This window comes from Mya arenaria, chromosome 17 (genome assembly GCF_026914265.1).
Source record: "Mya arenaria isolate MELC-2E11 chromosome 17, ASM2691426v1".
NCBI lineage: Eukaryota > Metazoa > Mollusca > Bivalvia > Myida > Myidae > Mya > Mya arenaria.
In genome coordinates, this window is record NC_069138.1 from 4,047,077 (window position 1) to 4,066,220 (window position 19,144).

General features: G+C 34.4%; 1 protein-coding gene across 2 annotated transcripts in view; it reads left to right on the forward strand.

Moving 5' to 3' along the window:
• The window catches only part of LOC128224171 (E3 ubiquitin-protein ligase LRSAM1-like), a 39,406-nt gene extending 20,522 nt beyond the window's left edge, over positions 1-18,884 (forward strand). For both annotated transcript variants that reach the window (XM_052933914.1, XM_052933913.1), the window contains exons 13-23: positions 577-673; positions 1,312-1,382; positions 2,182-2,281; positions 3,144-3,234; positions 9,037-9,192; positions 9,784-9,879; positions 10,191-10,289; positions 12,495-12,626; positions 13,165-13,260; positions 15,167-15,286; positions 15,798-18,884. In XM_052933914.1, the coding sequence (XP_052789874.1) occupies positions 577-673; positions 1,312-1,382; positions 2,182-2,281; positions 3,144-3,234; positions 9,037-9,192; positions 9,784-9,879; positions 10,191-10,289; positions 12,495-12,626; positions 13,165-13,260; positions 15,167-15,286; positions 15,798-15,926 (1,187 nt within the window). In that variant the 3' untranslated portion in view covers positions 15,927-18,884. The remainder of the gene's footprint in view (positions 1-576; positions 674-1,311; positions 1,383-2,181; positions 2,282-3,143; positions 3,235-9,036; positions 9,193-9,783; positions 9,880-10,190; positions 10,290-12,494; positions 12,627-13,164; positions 13,261-15,166; positions 15,287-15,797) is intronic.
• The last annotated feature ends 260 nt before the right edge of the window (positions 18,885-19,144 follow it).

Consider the following 19,144-nt stretch of genomic DNA (forward strand, 5'->3'; position numbering starts at 1 on the left):
CTGTATCTTAAAAAAAAAACACTTGTAGGATTCATATGAAACTTGGTACACATGCTATCAGTGAAGATATATGTATGAAGGTTGGCCATGACAAAGTAACCCTCGGTGGGGATTCAAACCCTAAACCTCTTCTTAAGCTGAAACCTATACCACTGGACTGCTATCATACCTTTTGTTCAGATTAATCAGTTTTATTATATGCTTTCCGGTGGTTTATGAAGATTTATCATTGAAACAAAAATGATATTTCACTGTTTTAAACAGTGAAAATATCAAATTGATATTTTTCACTGTTTTGAAAATTATGCCCACTCTCATTTTTGAAATGACCATGTGAAAACATATTGGCACAATTTTTCTAAAAAAGTGTAATTAAATTACTTTTTATTTTAATTTTAGGCATACAATTAAAAAAAGAAACCTTGATCACCAACAGAGACTTTTGGTGCTCACTATGGGAAATACATTGCGATCTTACATGTAAAGAAAAAAATATCCTCTATGTTTTAAAAACCATTCTTAGTTTGTGTTTTATCTAATCCAATGGCCTAAATTTTATTAACCCGTATATTTCAGTTGAGAAAGGGGCAGATAATCTTATACAGTCGTTACTTGATATCAACGCTAAAGCTAAGAAGACAGAGGAACTGCTTGACCAAATTGAAGAACAAAGGTATGGTTGAGAATTATCTATGTACTTTATAAGTAGAGTTTTTTTTGTGCTTTGTCACTTAGTTTGCCAAAAAAATACTAAAATAATATCTATAACTTGTAGAACTGGGAGCCATTTTTGCAAGGATCCTACAATGATTTCCGTCCCTGGGCTGTTATATAATATTGATTTATAGCTAATCGGATTATTTGTTATAAATAACTGACCAATAGAGTGAATGAAGTCAATGATGTAGCTAATCGGATTATTTGTTATAAATAACTGACCAATAGAGTGAATGAAGTCAATGATATAACCATAAGATTGAATACCACCCCTGGAATGATTTTCAACAGTAATACTACATGTTGAAAATTTAAACTAGGTATAATATTGCTTCATGGGTTCTTGATGAGCTTGAGGGGGTGGGGATTTCTCGAAACTACTTAAGTCTGTTATTACAAGATCAACTAAGCTTACTTTTTATTGAATTTAAAAAGTTTTTTTTTCCTGGGTAGGGCGAAATAATATTAATATTATATATTACTAATTAAGTATGTTAAGCTTTAAGAATTTTTAAAAAATCGGGGCCTAGTTTGTAGAGCATGTATCAAACAGTAGTTGTTCAGTAAAAACATTTCTGATATGCCTCTTTCCAGGATTAAGGATGACAAACTGTTCGAAGTCCGGTGGGAAGAAATCCAAAATCTACGCAAGAAAGATGTTCTGGGTAAGCATTTGGCAGACATGTATAGTGTGATAAAAAGCCGTGCAGATATTAATAAAACATCCTAAGCCATTTCCTAACTTTAGTCATTTTATTTTAAATTTAAGTATCTTACTGGTCAAATTATGATATCACTTAAACATTTCTGAGACTTTTTTTTGGACATTATTAAAATTACAAAAGAAAAATTACTGATATTTTAAGTCAACAATCAACATGTAAAGAAATCAACTGAAAATAGCGAATGACTTAAGATGTTTAATGAATACAAGCAATGAACTGTATTAAAGTCTTTATTTAAGAGTTGAAAATAAGACCTTTCCATTTTTAATACTTTAAGTGTGTTGAATAGAAAAAAAACACCAGTCTGCCACATCATACCTGTTCAATTTTTAACATGATACATGTTTTTCTACAACTTTTTAAACAGGCAAAAAAATGAAAGAAACAGCCATTAAGACTATCATTAAATTGTTGATTGTTAAATATCTATATTTAGATATTAAAGTTTAAAAGTCATCATGCTCTTAAAAAAACATGAAATGATATGAATCTTTATATATTATGTTACATAGGCACATGCAAAACAGTTTATAGGAAAAAGATTTCTGCATAAAAAATAAGAGAATTATATTTTATAATTATTTTATGAAATAACAAAATTCATTCTACAGTGCATTTATTTTTCTGACCTAGGCAACATACAAAATGTTCTACAGAAATGAGATTTTTGGGACTGTGGCCCAAAACTATTCGAGATAAAATCATATTAATAAATTTTTTATTTATTTTTGTCTCCTAGGCAACATGCAAAGCCTTCTACAGGAGACTGAGTTTTTCGAGTCTGTGGTACAGAAATACCTGAGAGAGAAGGAAGATTTCCTGCAGAATGCTCTTGAAAAGTAAGGATTCTAGAATTCAAATATGATTGTTTATTGTGGGCCATGATTGCATTTTACCCGGGCCCATGATTTCGATCAGTCTCATGTCTGAGTTCAGACTCAAGTGGCAAAACTGCAACCCTTCCCTTTTTGTAACTTTTCTTCTTGTTAAGATTTTATGATGAAATTTGCTCAATTTTATTTCTATTCGAAATTATACAATTATTTACATTTATTACAGCAAAAGCACCAAAAGAAAAATGATTCTTTGTTATTTAACAAAAGGGCTTTTTTGAGTCTGAACCTAGACTCAGACTTTAGACTGTTTTGTATTCATGGGCTCAGGGGCCATGATAACAAACAGTCAAAAATCTGAGTGTAGACTCAGAAAAACATTTTTATGAAGGAACAAAAAATCATATTTATTCCATTTCTTTTACAAAAAAATGATGAAATGATAGTAAAACATTCAAATATGAATATAATTAAGCAAAGGTTACCATCAATGCTCTGATAGAAGGAAAATTACAATGAAATGAAGTTTTGCCATAATGAGTCTTGAGTCTGAACTCAGACCTAAGGCTGTTCGTAATCACTGCCCCTGGTGTTTATAGTGCTTAATGTTGTGAAATAAATAAATGTTTGTGCTGGAGACTTTTATAATTGTAAAGCATTTAAAATCAATGAATTTGTCATTTAACAAGAACATATCAGTTGTATTTATTTTCATTCAGGTTTTTTAGAAACAAATCATTGCTAATGCTCAGGTAGGCAGAAACCTCTGCCAAACAGCAGACATCTTTTCACACTTACATAAAACCCCAGAATTGCAGAATATATATCTTTAATGTTTAAGCTTTATATTGTTTTCCTTTGATATCAGCGATGAAATGATGGCAAATGCTCAGATAGCCAGCGTCCTCGATCACAATGACAAACAACTCTCCCTGCTCATTTCCGACCTAGCTAAACAGGTATGTAACCAGATACTTGTTCCATTTTTGGGCAATGTCTACCTCAGAGTGGTATGTAACCAGATACTTGTTCCATTTTTGGGCAATGTCTACCTCAGAGTGGTATGTAACCAGATACTTGTTTCATTTTGGGCAATGTCTACCTCAGAGTGGTATGTAACCAGATACTTGTTTCATTTTTGGGCAATGTCTACCTCAGAGTGGTATGTAACCAGATACTTGTTTCATTTTTGGGGCAATGTCTACCTCAGAGTGGTATGTAACCAGATACTTGTTTCATTTTTGGGGCAATGTCTACCTCAGAGTGGTATGTAACCAGATACTTGTTCCATTTTTGGGGCAATGTCTACCTCAGAGTGGTATGTAACCAGATACTTGTTCCATTTTTGGGGCAATGTCTACCTCAGAGTGGTATGTAACCAGATACTTGTTCCATTTTGGGCAATGTCTACCTCAGAGTGGTATGTAACCAGATACTTGTTCCATTTTGGGCAATGTCTACCTCAGAGTGGTATGTAACCAGATACTTGTTCCATTTTGGGGCAATGTCTACCTCAGAGTGGTATGTAACCAGATACTTGTTCCATTTTGGGGCAATGTCTACCTCAGAGTGGTATGTAACCAGATACTTGTTCCATTTTGGGGCAATGTCTACCTCAGAGTGGTATGTAACCAGATACTTGTTCCATTTTGGGGCAATGTCTACCTCAGAGTGGTATGTAACCAGATACTTGTTCCATTTTGGGGCAATGTCTACCTCAGAGTGGTATGTAACCAGATACTTGTTCCATTTTTGGGCAATGTCTACCTCAGAGTGGTATGTAACCAGATACTTGTTCCATTTTGGGGCAATGTCTACCTCAGAGTGGTATGTAACCAGATACTTGTTCCATTTTGGGGCAATGTCTACCTCAGAGTGGTATGTAACCAGATACTTGTTCCATTTTGGGGCAATGTCTACCTCAGAGTGGTATGTAACCAGATACTTGTTCCATTTTGGGGCAATGTCTACCTCAGAGTGGTATGTAACCAGATACTTGTTCCATTTTGGGGCAATGTCTACCTCAGAGTGGTATGTAACCAGATACTTGTTCCATTTTGGGGCAATGTCTACCTCAGAGTGGTATGTAACCAGATACTTGTTCCATTTTTGGGCAATGTCTACCTCAGAGTGGTATGTAACCAGATACTTGTTCCATTTTGGGCAATGTCTACCTCAGAGTGGAATGTAACCAGATACTTGTTCCATTTTGGGGCAATGTCTACCTCAGAGTGGTATGTTACCAGAGACTTGTTCCATTTTGGGGCAATGTCTACCTCAGAGTGGTATGTTACCAGAGACTTGTTCCATTTTGGGGCAATGTCTACCTCAGAGTGGTATGTAACCAGATACTTGTTCCATTTTTGGGCAATGTCTACCTCAGAGTGGTATGTAACCAGATACTTGTTCCATTTTTGGGCAATGTCTACCTCAGAGTGGTATGTAACCAGATACATGTTCCATTTTTGGGCAATGTCTACCTCAGAGTGGTATGTAACCAGATACATGTTCCATTTTTGGGCAATGTCTACCTCAGAGTGGTATGTAACCAGATACATGTTCCATTTTTGGGCAATGTCTACCTCAGAGTGGTATGTAACCAGATACTTGTTCCATTTTTGGGCAATGTCTACCTCAGAGTGGTATGTAACCAGATACTTGTTCCATTTTGGGGCAATGTCTACCTCAGAGTGGTATGTAACCAGATGCTTGTTCCATTTTGGGGCAATGTCTACCTCAGAGTGGTATGTAACCAGATACTTGTTCCATTTTTGGGCAATGTCTACCTCAGAGTGGTATGTAACCAGATACTTGTTCCATTTTTGGGCAATGTCTACCTCAGAGTGGTATGTAACCAGATACTTGTTCCATTTTTGGGCAATGTCTACCTCAGAGTGGTATGTAACCAGATACTTGTTCCATTTTTGGGCAATGTCTACCTCAGAGTGGTATGTAACCAGATACTTGTTCCATTTTTGGGCAATGTCTACCTCAGAGTGGTATGTAACCAGATACTTGTTCCATTTTGGGCAATGTCTACCTCAGAGTGGAATGTAACCAGATACTTGTTCCATTTTGGGGCAATGTCTACCTCAGAGTGGTATGTTACCAGATACTTGTTCCATTTTGGGGCAATGTCTACCTCAGAGTGGTATGTTACCAGAGACTTGTTCCATTTTGGGGCAATGTCTACCTCAGAGTGGTATGTAACCAGAGACTTGTTCCATTTTTGGGCAATGTCTACCTCAGAGTGGTATGTAACCAGATACATGTTCCATTTTTGGGCAATGTCTACCTCAGAGTGGTATGTAACCAGATACATGTTCCATTTTTGGGCAATGTCTACCTCAGAGTGGTATGTAACCAGATACATGTTCCATTTTTGGGCAATGTCTACCTCAGAGTGGTATGTAACCAGATACATGTTCCATTTTTGGGCAATGTCTACCTCAGAGTGGTATGTAACCAGATACATGTTCCATTTTGGGGCAATGTCTACCTCAGAGTGGTATGTAACCAGATACTTGTTCCATTTTGGGGCAATGTCTACCTCAGAGTGGTATTTAACCAGATGCTTGTTCCATTTTGGGGCAATGTCTACCTCAGAGTGGTATGTAACCAGATGCTTGTTCCATTTTTGGGCAATGTCTACCTCAGAGTGGTATGTAACCAGATACTCAGGGCTTTTTCTGCCCATTTTGGGAAAAAGACCCTAGACATTTTGGGAAATTTTGCGTCGTGAAAATGCCAAAATTGGGAAAAAGCTGTCTAGTCTCCTGCGAAATTGGTAATGATTTAATATTAGTTTTTTCCCTTTAAAAGACCCGCAATGGCTGAAATATCAATCCTTGGGGTGTAAATATCTATTGCAATAAATCATGACAGATAATATTTCATATTTCTGATCTCTGAATGTGACGAAAATCAATGATTTCTGAGTTCAATTACCAAAAAAATTTCACATGACATAATTTATTAGGATGTTAAAAAAATGAACCAGTACAGGAAAAAATAATTTCTAAAAAAAAAAAAATTTTTTTTTTTTTTGGATTGGGATTTTTTTTCTGAAGATTGGGAAAAATATCTTATATTTTGCTTTGGGAATGGGTCCGATAGTCGGACCCGTTGGTACTATAGAAAAAGCCCTGATACTTGTTCCATTTTTGGGCAATGTCTACCTCAGAGTGGTATGTAACCAGATACATGTTCCATTTTAAGCAATATCTATCTCCGAATGGATTTATATACATATGTGTGTTGAAAAATACTGATATGAGTCACATTGCACAATTTTTTACCTTCAGACATACATTAATTTTGCTTTTATTGTTTTTAAAGCTTGATCAGTTAAATGACATTTAGGGATAAAGTACTGGTTATTGGTTCCTGAAATGTCATTTAACTCCAATGAAAAAAATAAATGCAACCGTCTAATTTTTAATTTCCTTAAATTACAGAAGATATGTGTTTTATATTTTATTTCCATGTCACCAGTTCATTGATATGTTTTGTTATGTATGTTTGTTATTCATGTTGGAAGACAGCTCATTGAGCTGATGTTTCTTATCCACCTCTAAATTAAGATTCTTGTATCTTGTATTGTGTTTACAAGTAAGACTATGCATTGGGCATTTTGTGTACTAAATTTTTATGTCACACACATGAGGTTGTTACAAAACTACACTATTGAAATAACATTCATTATTTACCTCTCAATATTCCAACTAGCTTATAATATTAGTTTATCAGCTCTTTCCCTCCATCTCCTCTTATATTCTCCTCTGTTTCCTTCTTCCACTCTTATATTCTCCTCTGTTTCCTTCTTCCACTCTTATATTCTCCTCTGTTTCCTTCTTCCACTCTTATATTCCCCTCTGTTTCCTTCTTCCACTCTTATGTTCCCCTCTGTTTCCTTCTTCCACTCTTATATTCTCCTCTGTTTCCTTCTTCCACTCTTATATTCTCCTCTGTTTCCTTCTTCCACTCTTATATTCTCCTCTGTTTCCTTCTTCCACTCTTATATTCCCCTCTGTTTCCTTCTTCCACTCTTATATTCCCCTCTGTTTCCTTCTTCCACTCTTATATTCTCCTCTGTTTCCTTCTTCCACTCTTATATTCTCCTCTGTTTCCTTTTTCCACTCTTATGTTCCCCTCTGTTTCCTTCTTCCACTCTTATATTTCCCTCTGTTTCCTTCTTCCACTATTATGTTCCCCTCTGTTTCCTTCTTCCACTCTTATATTCCCCTCTGTTTCCTTCTTCCACTCTTATATTCCCCTCTGTTTCCTTCTTCCACTCTTATATTCCCCTCTGTTTCCTTCTTCCACTCTTATATTCCCCTCTGTTTCCTTTTTCCACTCTTATATTCCCCTCTGTTTCCTTTTTCCACTCTTATATTCCCCTCTGTTTCCTTCTTCCACTCTTATATTCCCCTCTGTTTCCTTTTTCCACTCTTCTACCCCCCCTCTTTTATCAGCTCTCCTCTCTTCCCCTCTTCTATTTCCCTAATATAAAACATTTACGGAACATAATAGTAATAAGGAAACATTTGAATGATTTATTTGTGTATTTTTAGCTCGACTATTCGAAGAATAAGGAGAGCTATTCTACTCACCCTGGCGTCAGCGTCGGCGTCGGCGTTGGCGTCACACCTTGGTTAAGATTTTGCATGTAAGCACCTTTAAGTCATTATCTCAGTAAATACATCAGTTATTGCATTGAAACTTTGGATATGTATTCCCAGCACACATAGGTTAATATCTCAGCAACTACTTGAGGTATTGCATTGATACTTGATACAATGGTTCTCAACCATTCAACCTACTAAATTAACAAAGTTAGGTAACTCTAGTCTGCATTTAATGCAAATAATTGCCCTTTATTATTCGACTTAGAAATTCTGGTTAAGGTTTTGCGTGTAAGCACACATAGGTTAATATCTCAGCAACTACTTGAGGTATTGCATTGAGACTTTATACAATGGTACTCAACCATCTACTTAAATAACCAAGTAAGATAACTCCAGTTTGCATTAAGTTAAAATAATGGCCCCTTTTTTATTCGACATAGAAATTCTGGTAAAGGTTTTGCATGTAACCACTTTTAAGTCAATACCTCAGCGAATACATCATGTATTGCATTGAAACTTTACACACAGGCTCCCTTCTTATTTAATCAAGTAAGATAACTCTATCTTTTATAATATATAATTTTTGCCCCTTTATTATGCAACTTAGAAATTCTGGTTAAGGTCTTGCATGTTAGCACACATAGGATAATATCTCAGCAACTATTTGATGTATTGCATTGAGACTTTATACAATGGTATTCAACCACCCAACTTAATTGAATATCCAAGTTAGATAACTGTATTTTGCAAAAATTGGCCCTTTATTATTAGACTTAGAAATTCTCGTTAATATTTTGCATGGAACCACATTAATGTTTATATCTCAGCACACCATGTATTGCATTGAAATCTAATCTAATAGTGATCCATGCATGTTTCGCCAAAACTTTTTAATCCTTACATTGAAAAGCGGCAGAATAGTCGAACGCGCTGTCTCTGTGACAGCTCTTGTTTTTTTAAACGATTTGGGCATTTGAAGCAGACACTATGATTGCAATGGAAATAAGTCGTGAAAGCCGTGGTCGAAGGCTAAACAAACACCAAACAAGGGACACATGTTGAAACTTAAAACTAATGTCCAAATATTAAGGTTAAAAAATAAAATTATTTTATTTCACCTAAATTGTTTAACAGGAGGAGTTGCAGCGCGAGGCATTTGAGGCCCTACAGCTCCAGAAGGACGTGAAACACCAGCGCATACGGAACCAGATTGCATTGATTCAGGACGAGCTTGCCAGCCTCACTGTTGTTGAAATCGAGAAGCGAGACCACAGGATGGAACAGGAAATGGTGAGCATGGTTTCATGGTGAACTATATCGGTTTATGCAAAAAAATTTTTTTTAATTTGAATGCATTTGTTTGTGTTACTCAGTAGACTTTTATGATAAAAATATATTAGCCTTTATGTAGGATTTTTTCAATTGATAAATTCATTGCCACAACTTCTCCAGTTAAAATATGGCTTTTTTTTGTCTGTACACAAATAATATGGCATATGCTTTTTTATCATTTAAAGTCAAACAAGTTACCATGAAATATTATTATGCATTAAACGTATATTTCTATTTTTCCCATCAACCTATATTTTGTGCCTTTAATTGAAAAAGTTGAGTTTTAGGACTTTTTTTGTAATATTGGGTTAAAACAAAAGGACTTGTGACAGTCTAACCATCATTTAAAAGTTTGAAAGCATTGTCAGAGTATGGTAAGAAAAGTTTTTGAAAGTTCAGTGACAAAGTTCTCATACTTTTCATTTCAAGGAACAAACATTATGTGAATTCCATCTAATGAAAGCCTAGCAGAATAATATTGACTTTATATTGGCTGATGGTGTTACATGTATTTAAACCAAATCTTAATACATTTTCTTCTATTTTTAGAATCGCTTGGCAGAGAAGCGTATAATGCTTATTGAGCTGCTCTCACAGTTAATGGAAGAACAAGACAATCGGCAGATTGAACTCAGGAAAAGGCTGGTAAGTTGTTGAAATCATAAAAATAGAAATGATGTAATGTCTATATTTAGAATTGTTACAATAAACCATGTTGGTTGAGCTGCTGTGTCAATCGAACTCAGGAAAGATCTGGTAAGGTATTAAAAGCTAATAAAGCAATTTATTAATGTAATTATTTAAAATTGTAACAATGAAATATGTTTGCTGAGAATGAAATGGAGCAAGAAAGGGAAGATATCATGCTGAAAACTGGCTTGTACAGTTTCATGACCTTTTTTAAAAAAATAGAAATGATGCAATGTCTAAATAAAGAAATGTGTTACTATTTATAGGATGAAATGGAGCAACAAAGGGAAGATGGTCAGGCAGACTACTGGCTGGTACAGTTTCAGAGGCTTATGGACCAGAAGCCTCAATCACTCATTGATAGGGTAGGATAATGCAGTTATTTGGGCTTTGGCTGGTCTGTTCTGCAAAGCAATGTTTTTTGAAAAATAAAGTCAAGGTATTGTCTCCAACTTGGTGTTTTCTGCATTGTCATTGTCATTATAAGTTGCTGTTAAAAATATAACGAACAACAAATTTTACCATTATTCGAAAAAATAATATAACCTGACTATATCCTGTTTTCTAAAGATAACGTGAAATGCAGGAATATTAGTTATGCTGGATAAACAGATGGCAAAAATAAAAGACAGCAGTGCTTTTGTAATAATATTCTATGATTCTTCTAATTTTCTGTGTAAGATTAAACTGATTAGTATTTGTACAAACAAAATTATAATCTGATCAGTATTGGGACGCACAAAAGTATCATGGTTATTTGAAAAAAAATCAAATTCAGATTAAGACTTATGGTAATATTGGACCAGATTTTTTAAAAACTTTTTAAATAATTGTTCATAAATGTGTGTACTTAATAAGTAAGTAATGAATTTTATTATACCCCCACAAACAAAGTTTGAGGGGGTATATAGGAGTGAGCTTGTCGGTCGGTCGGTCGGTCGGTCGGTCGGTCTGTCGGTCGGTCGGTCTGTCGGTCGGTCTGTCGGTTTTCATTGTTTCCGGACGATAACTCATGAAAGGCTAGACAGATTTGAAAATTTTTTGGTACACAGGTGTAACATCAGAAGATATGGTGGGGCCAAGGTCAAGGTCATTGTTACTAAAAATAGAAAAACGGTTTCCGACGATAACTCATGAAAGGCTTGACAGATTTGAACAATTTTTGGTACACAGGTGTAACATCAGAAGATACAGGTCAAGTTCAATATTGGGGCTGGTGGGGCTAAGGTCAAGGTCACTGTTACTAAAAATAGAAAAACGGTTTCCGGACGATAACTCATGAAAGGCTAGACAGATTTGAACAATTTTTGGTACACAGGTGTAACATCAGAAGATACAGGTCAAGTTCGATATTGGGGCTGGTGGGGCCAAGGTCAAGGTCACTGTTACTAAAAATAGAAAAACGGTTTCCGGACGATAACTCATGAAAGGCTAGACTGATTTGAAAAATTTTTGGTACACAGGTGTAACATCAGAAGATACAGTTTGGTACACAGGTGTAACATCAGAAGATATAGGTCAAGTTCGATATTGGGGCTGGTGGGGCCAAGGTCAAGGTCACTGTTACTAAAAATAGAAATGGTTTCTGGACGATAACTCATGAAAGGCTTGACAGATTTGAACAATTTTTGGTACACAGGTGTAACATCAGAAGATACAGGTCAAGTTCGATATTGGGGCTGGTGGGGCCAAAGTCAAGGTCACTATTACTAAAAATAGAAAAACGGTTTCCGGACGATAAATCACGAAAGGCTTGACAGATTTGAACAATTTTTGGTACACAGGTGTAACATCAGAAGATACAGGTCAAGTTCGATATTTGGGCTGGTGGGGCCAAGGTCAAGGTCACTGTCACTAAAAATAGAAAAATGGTTTCCGGACGATAACTCATGAAAGGCTAGACAGATTTGAACAATTTTTGGTACACGGGTGTAACATCAGAAGATACAGGTCAAGTTTGATATTGGGGCTGGTGGGGCCGAGGTCAAGGTCACTGTTACTAAAAGTAGAAAAACGGTTTCCGGACGATAACTCATGAAAGGCTAGTTTTTCTTGTCAGCAGTGTAACTTCTAAATTACTCAACAGATTTAAATAAAACAATACATGCATGATAAAAGAAGATGCAGTGTGCAGTAACCTTGGAGTTATGGCCTCTTTTCAAAGGAATGGTTTGCCATTCCTGTGTCCAGGCGGCATTTGGGGGTATTCGTCACTCCTGTGACAGCTCTAGTTGGTATTTGCAGGAGAAGAGATTTTACTATTCCTATGTCTAGGCTCTGTTTTAAAGAAGCACCTTAAGAACAAGTTCACATTATTTTTATTTAAGTTAAAAATTTGGAGTTGTTATGTTTCTTAAAATAAAATCATTTTTCAAAAAAGAGATTTCATGTAGAAAACTAAGAATAACTCTTTCTACTTGTGAAGTAAAACAGTTAAAGAAATTGTTGAATTTAAGGAAAAGGTACAATTTTAAGATGCTTTCATTATATGACCCTAGGCAGCATTCTGGGGGTATTTACTAATTTCCATGATAGCTCTAGTATTTCAAATTTCTTTGTATTTACTTCAGGAGCAGAACCTTGAGATTAGTGTTGTGAAGATCTTGAACAAGGCCCACGCCGAGGACTTCATCCGGATATTTGCACGGCATCGTATCACCATAGAAACCATGCTTACACTGTCAGACGAGGATCTTAAACTGGTAATGTTTGTTTGACATAAAAGGCCTGAAAAGAAATACTTCTAGTTGGAGTTACCTGACCCTACCTACGAAATAGGCACACAGACTCTTTTGTTTTTATCGTCTGCTTGTTAAATAAAAAAAAAATAATCTTTGTTTGTGTTTTTTAATATGTAGTTTAAAAAGCTTTATACTGAAGATTACTTAAACGCCACCCCCCAATAATGACTTTTTCATTCTTGCATAAAGCTTAATAGACAAAGCCTATCTATCCTACCTGTTTTGGCATAAGATAAAACTCGAACCACACAATTTTTTTTTGCCTAATTGTTTGTCTGATATAACCAATGGGTCTTTATTCTTTTATAAGTATTCACTAAAAAGCCAGCAGCAGTATGATAAATAATTTCTTACAAAATTATTATATTATATTGAATAAGTAAGCGCAAGTTCAGGTTGGCGTTCAGATAGAAGTAGCTTTGCGTAAGAAATTGGCATGGGCCATCATTCATTTCTGTATGATGCTTACATTCTTAAATGTTCAATTCTTTCATTACAGATGGGAATACACGAGCTGGGGGTAAGAAGAGAAATCCTGAGGAATATTGAAGAGTACAGGGACACCAAGTTATCTTTGAAGGTCAAGTCAGTGGAGGTAAGGATTTTTTTCCTTTTTGCTAACTTGTTTGTTTTAATAAGAAGAAAAAGTTAAGGCACTATTGTCATAGCCTTAGTGTCGATGTCATCGTTATTTTTGTCAGAATGCAAAAACTTTTACCTTTGTCATAAAACAATTTTTTTTTTCAAGATATTCAAATGAAACTTGGTACACATGATGAGGTAGGTATTCAAATGAAACTTGGTACACATGATGAAGTAGGTATTCGAATGAAACTTGGTACACATGATGAGGTAGGTATTCGAATGAAACTTGGTACACATGATGAGGTAGGTATTCGAATGAAACTTGGTACACATGTTGAGGTAGGTATTCAAATGAAACTTGGTACACATGATGAGGTAGGTATTCAAATGAAACTTGGTACACATGATGAGGTAGGTATTCGAATGAAACTTGGTACACATGATGAGCTAGGTATTCAAATGAAACTTGGTACACATGTTGAGGTAGGTATTCGAATGAAACTTGGTACACATGATGAGGTAGGTATTCAAATGAAACTTGGTACACATGATGAGGTAGGTATTCGAATGAAACTTGGTACACATGATGAGGTAGGTATTCGAATGAAACTTGGTACACATGATGAGGTAGGTATTCGAATGAAACTTGGTACACATGATGAGGTAGGTATTCGAATGAAACTTGGTACACATGATGAGGTAGGTATTCGAATGAAACTTGGTACACATGATGAGGTAGGTATTCGAATGAAACTTGGTACACATGATGAGGTAGGTATTCGAATGAAACTTGGTACACATGATGAGGTAGGTATTCTAATGAAACTTGGTACACATGATGAGGTAGGTATTCGAATGAAACTTGGTACACATGTTGCCAGATATATTTGAATGCAAATGTGTACACATGTTGCCAGAGATGTTGAAATTAAACTTGGTACATATATTACCAGAGATATTTAAATGAAATTTCGTACACATGTTGCCAGAGATATTTAAATGAAACTTGGTACACATGTTGCCAGAGATATTTAAATGAAACTTGGTATACATGTTGCCAGAGATATTTAAATGAAACTTGGTACACATGTTGCCAGAGATATTTAAATGAAACTTGGTACACATGTTGCCAGAGATATTTAAATGAAACTTGGTACACATGTTGCCAGAGATATTTAAATGAAACTTGGTACACATGTTGCCAGAGATATTTAAATGAAACTTGGTACACATGTTGCCAGAGATATTTAAATGAAACTTGGTATACATGTTGCCAGAGATATTTGAATGCAAATGTGTACACATGTTGCCAAATATAATAAAATGAAACTTGGAAGAAAGGTTGCCAAAGACAATACGCAAATGGACAGCAAGTTTCATAACTCTGGCTTTAAATATTTATGATTTATGCACCTTGTCTAACTAGAAAAAAGAGCAACTCTTGTTACTTTATTCTCTTGTGTTGTGGTTTAAGCTTTGCAGTTTTAACTTATTGGTTTTTGGACTGAATGAGTTTAAAAGCTCATAATGTTATTAAAGTAAGGTAAGCTTCTAGTAATAACATTAATGAAGTTTGAATGTTGAGAACCCTTGAGAAATGATGTTTTGACTTGATGCTTTGTTAACTATTTACTAACTTGTTACCTTTTTCATTCCTTATACTTTCGTTTTCCATGGCGAAGGGGACTTAACTCAGAATTATTTACGGTTACTTTTAATTTGCTTGTTTAGCTGTAAATTTAAATACATATCTTTAATTCCATAACATGTAGAACTCATTTTTCTTAAGCTGTCTGAAATTCCTATGGAGTTTAATTTGCAAGACATACATAATATTTTGCAAGGGTAATTCAATTTTGAGTAACTTGTCCCTGTGTACTACTGCAATGTCTAAATATAACTATTTCCATTTCCAGTCTGGAGACTTCAGTGTTCCAAGGCCGACGGCACCTCCCCTAGAAGCTCAAGCATCCAGACAGATGTCCGTCGTGGCCAGGGGACTTAACTCAGAGTGTTCCATTTGCATGGACAGTGCTGTGAGTTCTTTAGTTTATACTGATTGTGGGATCCAAATTAGCGAAATGAGACACCCTTCTATATACTATTTAAATAAATGTCTCCACCCTGTGGGTAATATGTTTTACTGGAAAAGCCCTTACTTAGTATCATTATCATACAAATAAATAAAAGCAAATTAATTCTTATCATTTATCAAATCGATGAATTCCTTGAGCACACACTCAAGCAAGTCAAATGAATTTTCAAGCTAGTGTTAATGAACAAAACTGGTATATCCTTGATAGAGGGACTCTTATCACATTTCATTGGGGCAGACATTAAAAATATGAGATGTTATGTTAGCAACTTTTTTGTATGAATAGTGAATAGTCATTAGAAGTTAAAAAAAAAAAAGTAATTTTTTTTGCTAAAATTTGTGAAAATATGTCAGAAAATATTTCAATTTGCCAAAAATTGGTCGTAACGTTATTGAAAATAGAATTATTTTTACTTAAACTTTTTTGTTCAATTTGTGTTTTTATTTTGCAGTCTGACGTGATCTTCATGAACTGCGGACATGTGTGCACGTGCAGCAAGTGCTGTGAGAAAGTGCAGGAATGTCCATTGTGTCGTGCGCCGATTGTTCGCAGGGTCAAGGTCCTGGCTGCTCAAGTGTGATATGACGTCAAAAAAATTGAAATCTGATTTAACGAGGGGTGACTGCAAAACTGGGGCACCTCTATGTTCCCCACAAGTGCACTACTTCAAATTATTGATCCGACCCAAGTTATTGAATAAAATTTTTGCTGGAAATCATCCCTAATATTAAGATGCATTTAGTGTTATGTTCAATGTTTTTTGTTCAAAATGATGTCCATATGACACTAGCATTTATTAATATGATATTTTTAAATATAAGAAAAGCTTACAACAGTTTTAGGCTGATATGTGAATTTTGCTTATTTTTTTTGCACAAAAAACATTCCGATACCTAACTAGATAAAAAAAGTACAACATATCTTAAAGTCTTAATGTGATATTTTTTAACACAACCTGAGTTGTTAAACTGATGATGTGAAATGACTTTGAATTGTGGGTAACTTTTGTATTGGATTTAATAACGGTTATTTCACCTTTATGAAATATTCCTCTGCATGTTTATTCAGAATCATAACATGGTACATACAATGGTCGAAAATAAACCAGCATAAATAATGTTGTGGATCGGGAAACAAGCTGTTCATCAGCTCATGTAAATCCCTTTCCACAAAAAAGTCCTCAAAATTTTAACAATACAGTTGTACCTGCTGGCTCAAACTTGCTTGGCTCATATTCCTCGTTGACTCAAACTGGATGTATGGGACAGATTTTTTTATACTGAAGGAAAGCATTCCTGCTTGGCTCAATTTTTTTGTGGCTCGGTGGTATTTTCGCCAGTCCCTGGGAGTTCGAGCGAACGAGGTTTGACTGTATAAACATTTCAGCCACAAGCTGTTGTTTGCTTTTCTTTTTCATAATTTATGCTTGATTTTTTTCAAGCAGCATAATGTAAATAAATTCACAATTTACATATTGATGTTAATTTTTATACCCAATGTCATGAATGTATCATTGTTGTTTATTAACAATTATTGTAGTTATGTTTGATGTTCAAAAAGTGATCATAAATCTTCGATTCTTATTGTGATTTATTTTCTTTTTAAATTATTGATTTTTTTCTTTAAATTTATGCTTCATCAATGAGATTTTTGACAATTTTTTTGTGCACTCCTTGGCCCATTACAATAAAAATTTAAGTCCTAAAATTAAGTTATCAGTTACACATTTTCATTATTTTGCTTTATTTGCATGAACCCGACAAATTAAGCCAGTTTTATCGATGAAACACAAAATCGAGAAAATGAAATTAATCTACTAATGGCCATTTAAAGTTTTGACGTTCCTACAGATTTAGGATTTTTGAAGTTATGACAACGTCCATTAAAAATTGTGGAACTTTGACTTGGTTTATAAAAAAATGGTTAATTCAATATTTCTGTTTATATGTCCCTTCTTAAAGTTCAAATATGTTTATTGATTTTTTCAACTGAAATATGATATTGTTTACTTTGTTATTTATTTCACCTTTTTTCAATAATAAATGATATTTTTTAATTATTAAATGTGTATGTAATTGTCTTTATTCAGAACTCAAAATTATTGCTTTTTCTTAAGATTGCTGTATGTGCTGGGCAGAACAAAATAGCATATCTATAAATAGATCCTGGTGTTCTACATGGCAGAACAAAGAAGCATATCTATAAATAGATCCTAGTGTTTTGCATGGCAGAGCAAACAAGTATATCTATAAATAGATCCTGGTGTTAAGAGTTTAATAAATTTCGTATTGAATGACCACAAATGTAATATTCTAAATACATAATACTTATTTTGTGATTTATATTGCTAAATACGCAAGACGTCGCTATATAAACTTTTCACTTCACAACAATATTTATTTAAGATGTCTCACCAAGAGTTATTGCACTTGTTATATCAAAAATATATGATGACATAACTTAAAAGCCGGAAAAGTGATTTATGATATTATAAAAAAAATCATATAAATCATGCCTTAATGATTTCATTAACTTATATTTAAATTTCACATAATGTCATAAATGCTTAAACACCACAGTATGTTAATCTATGTACTAATTCTTACCTCATCTGTTACTGGTATTTTGCATTAAAATATTGAGAAATGGTTGTAACCTTGTTGCTTTCGGCATCATGGGTCAAAAACTTGGTCATAACTCAAACACCATTCAAGAAATTCATATAAAACTTGGTACATGTGTTGCAAGAGACAATAATTATTCAATGGACTTGAATGGAGTTATACATTATGAATAGACTGGGAACAGAGAATGAGTTTTTGGGTGCAAGCAATCGTCAGCAACCATGGTACTTTATTCTGTTATGCTGTATAAATACTGGTTGACAATTGACCAACAAAAAATCTTGTTTTAATGAATATTCATGAGGCAGGGGAGACATCTCATCTTCCAATGAATTCCCATGTTACAATTTAATATTCTTCAAATACTCTATTTTGTCAGAAGCTTCCATGGCCAAGTGGTCTTGTCTGCTGTCATAATTCATTGTACTGAAATGGCAGACCTGGTTCAATTCCGGCTTTTACCAGAATATTTTTCTACAGGAAAGCATCTGATACCTTAGTGAACCAATTAAACTGCCTCATTAATTATTCATGATTACGAGATTTTCTTAGCCAAATCCCCCTTGGTACACAAAGAAGCATGGTATATTAGTGTATCGGGGGTATTCGTCGATGTGTGCAAGCATGTTGTTTATTTATTATCCATGAATAATTTCTGCTTAAGTATTTACTGAATGTCTTTTAGTTGTGCAATACATCCTCCTTTTTCAAATTTGTTCAGAGTTGTTTTATGTTTTAATTAATTATTTCAATGAAATGACTTTTTTAAAAACTGTTTTTCTTGTTAAATTTATTTTATTAAGAATAATCATTTTGACTTGTATATAGATATACATGCCTTGTTTTCATCTTTTATACAAATTTGTACTATGATTGTCAGATGTGTATTTAATTGGTATAAAATATAAAGCTGTCTCATCTTTGTTCTGCTTCATTTATTAAAATACAATGGATTATATTATTATATATATTATTATATATATCAAAATATAGGTTCTTGGTCATAAAATGAAATTATTTCAAAACATAATATGAAAATAAGCAAACAAAAATCCAAATAATGAATAATATAAATAAACAAGTGATTGATATTGGCCCTGTTATTTGTCCGAGGGCAGTCGTATTGGCACGAGGTTTGAATTTCCAGCTGCGAATCTATATCAATTTAAGGTCT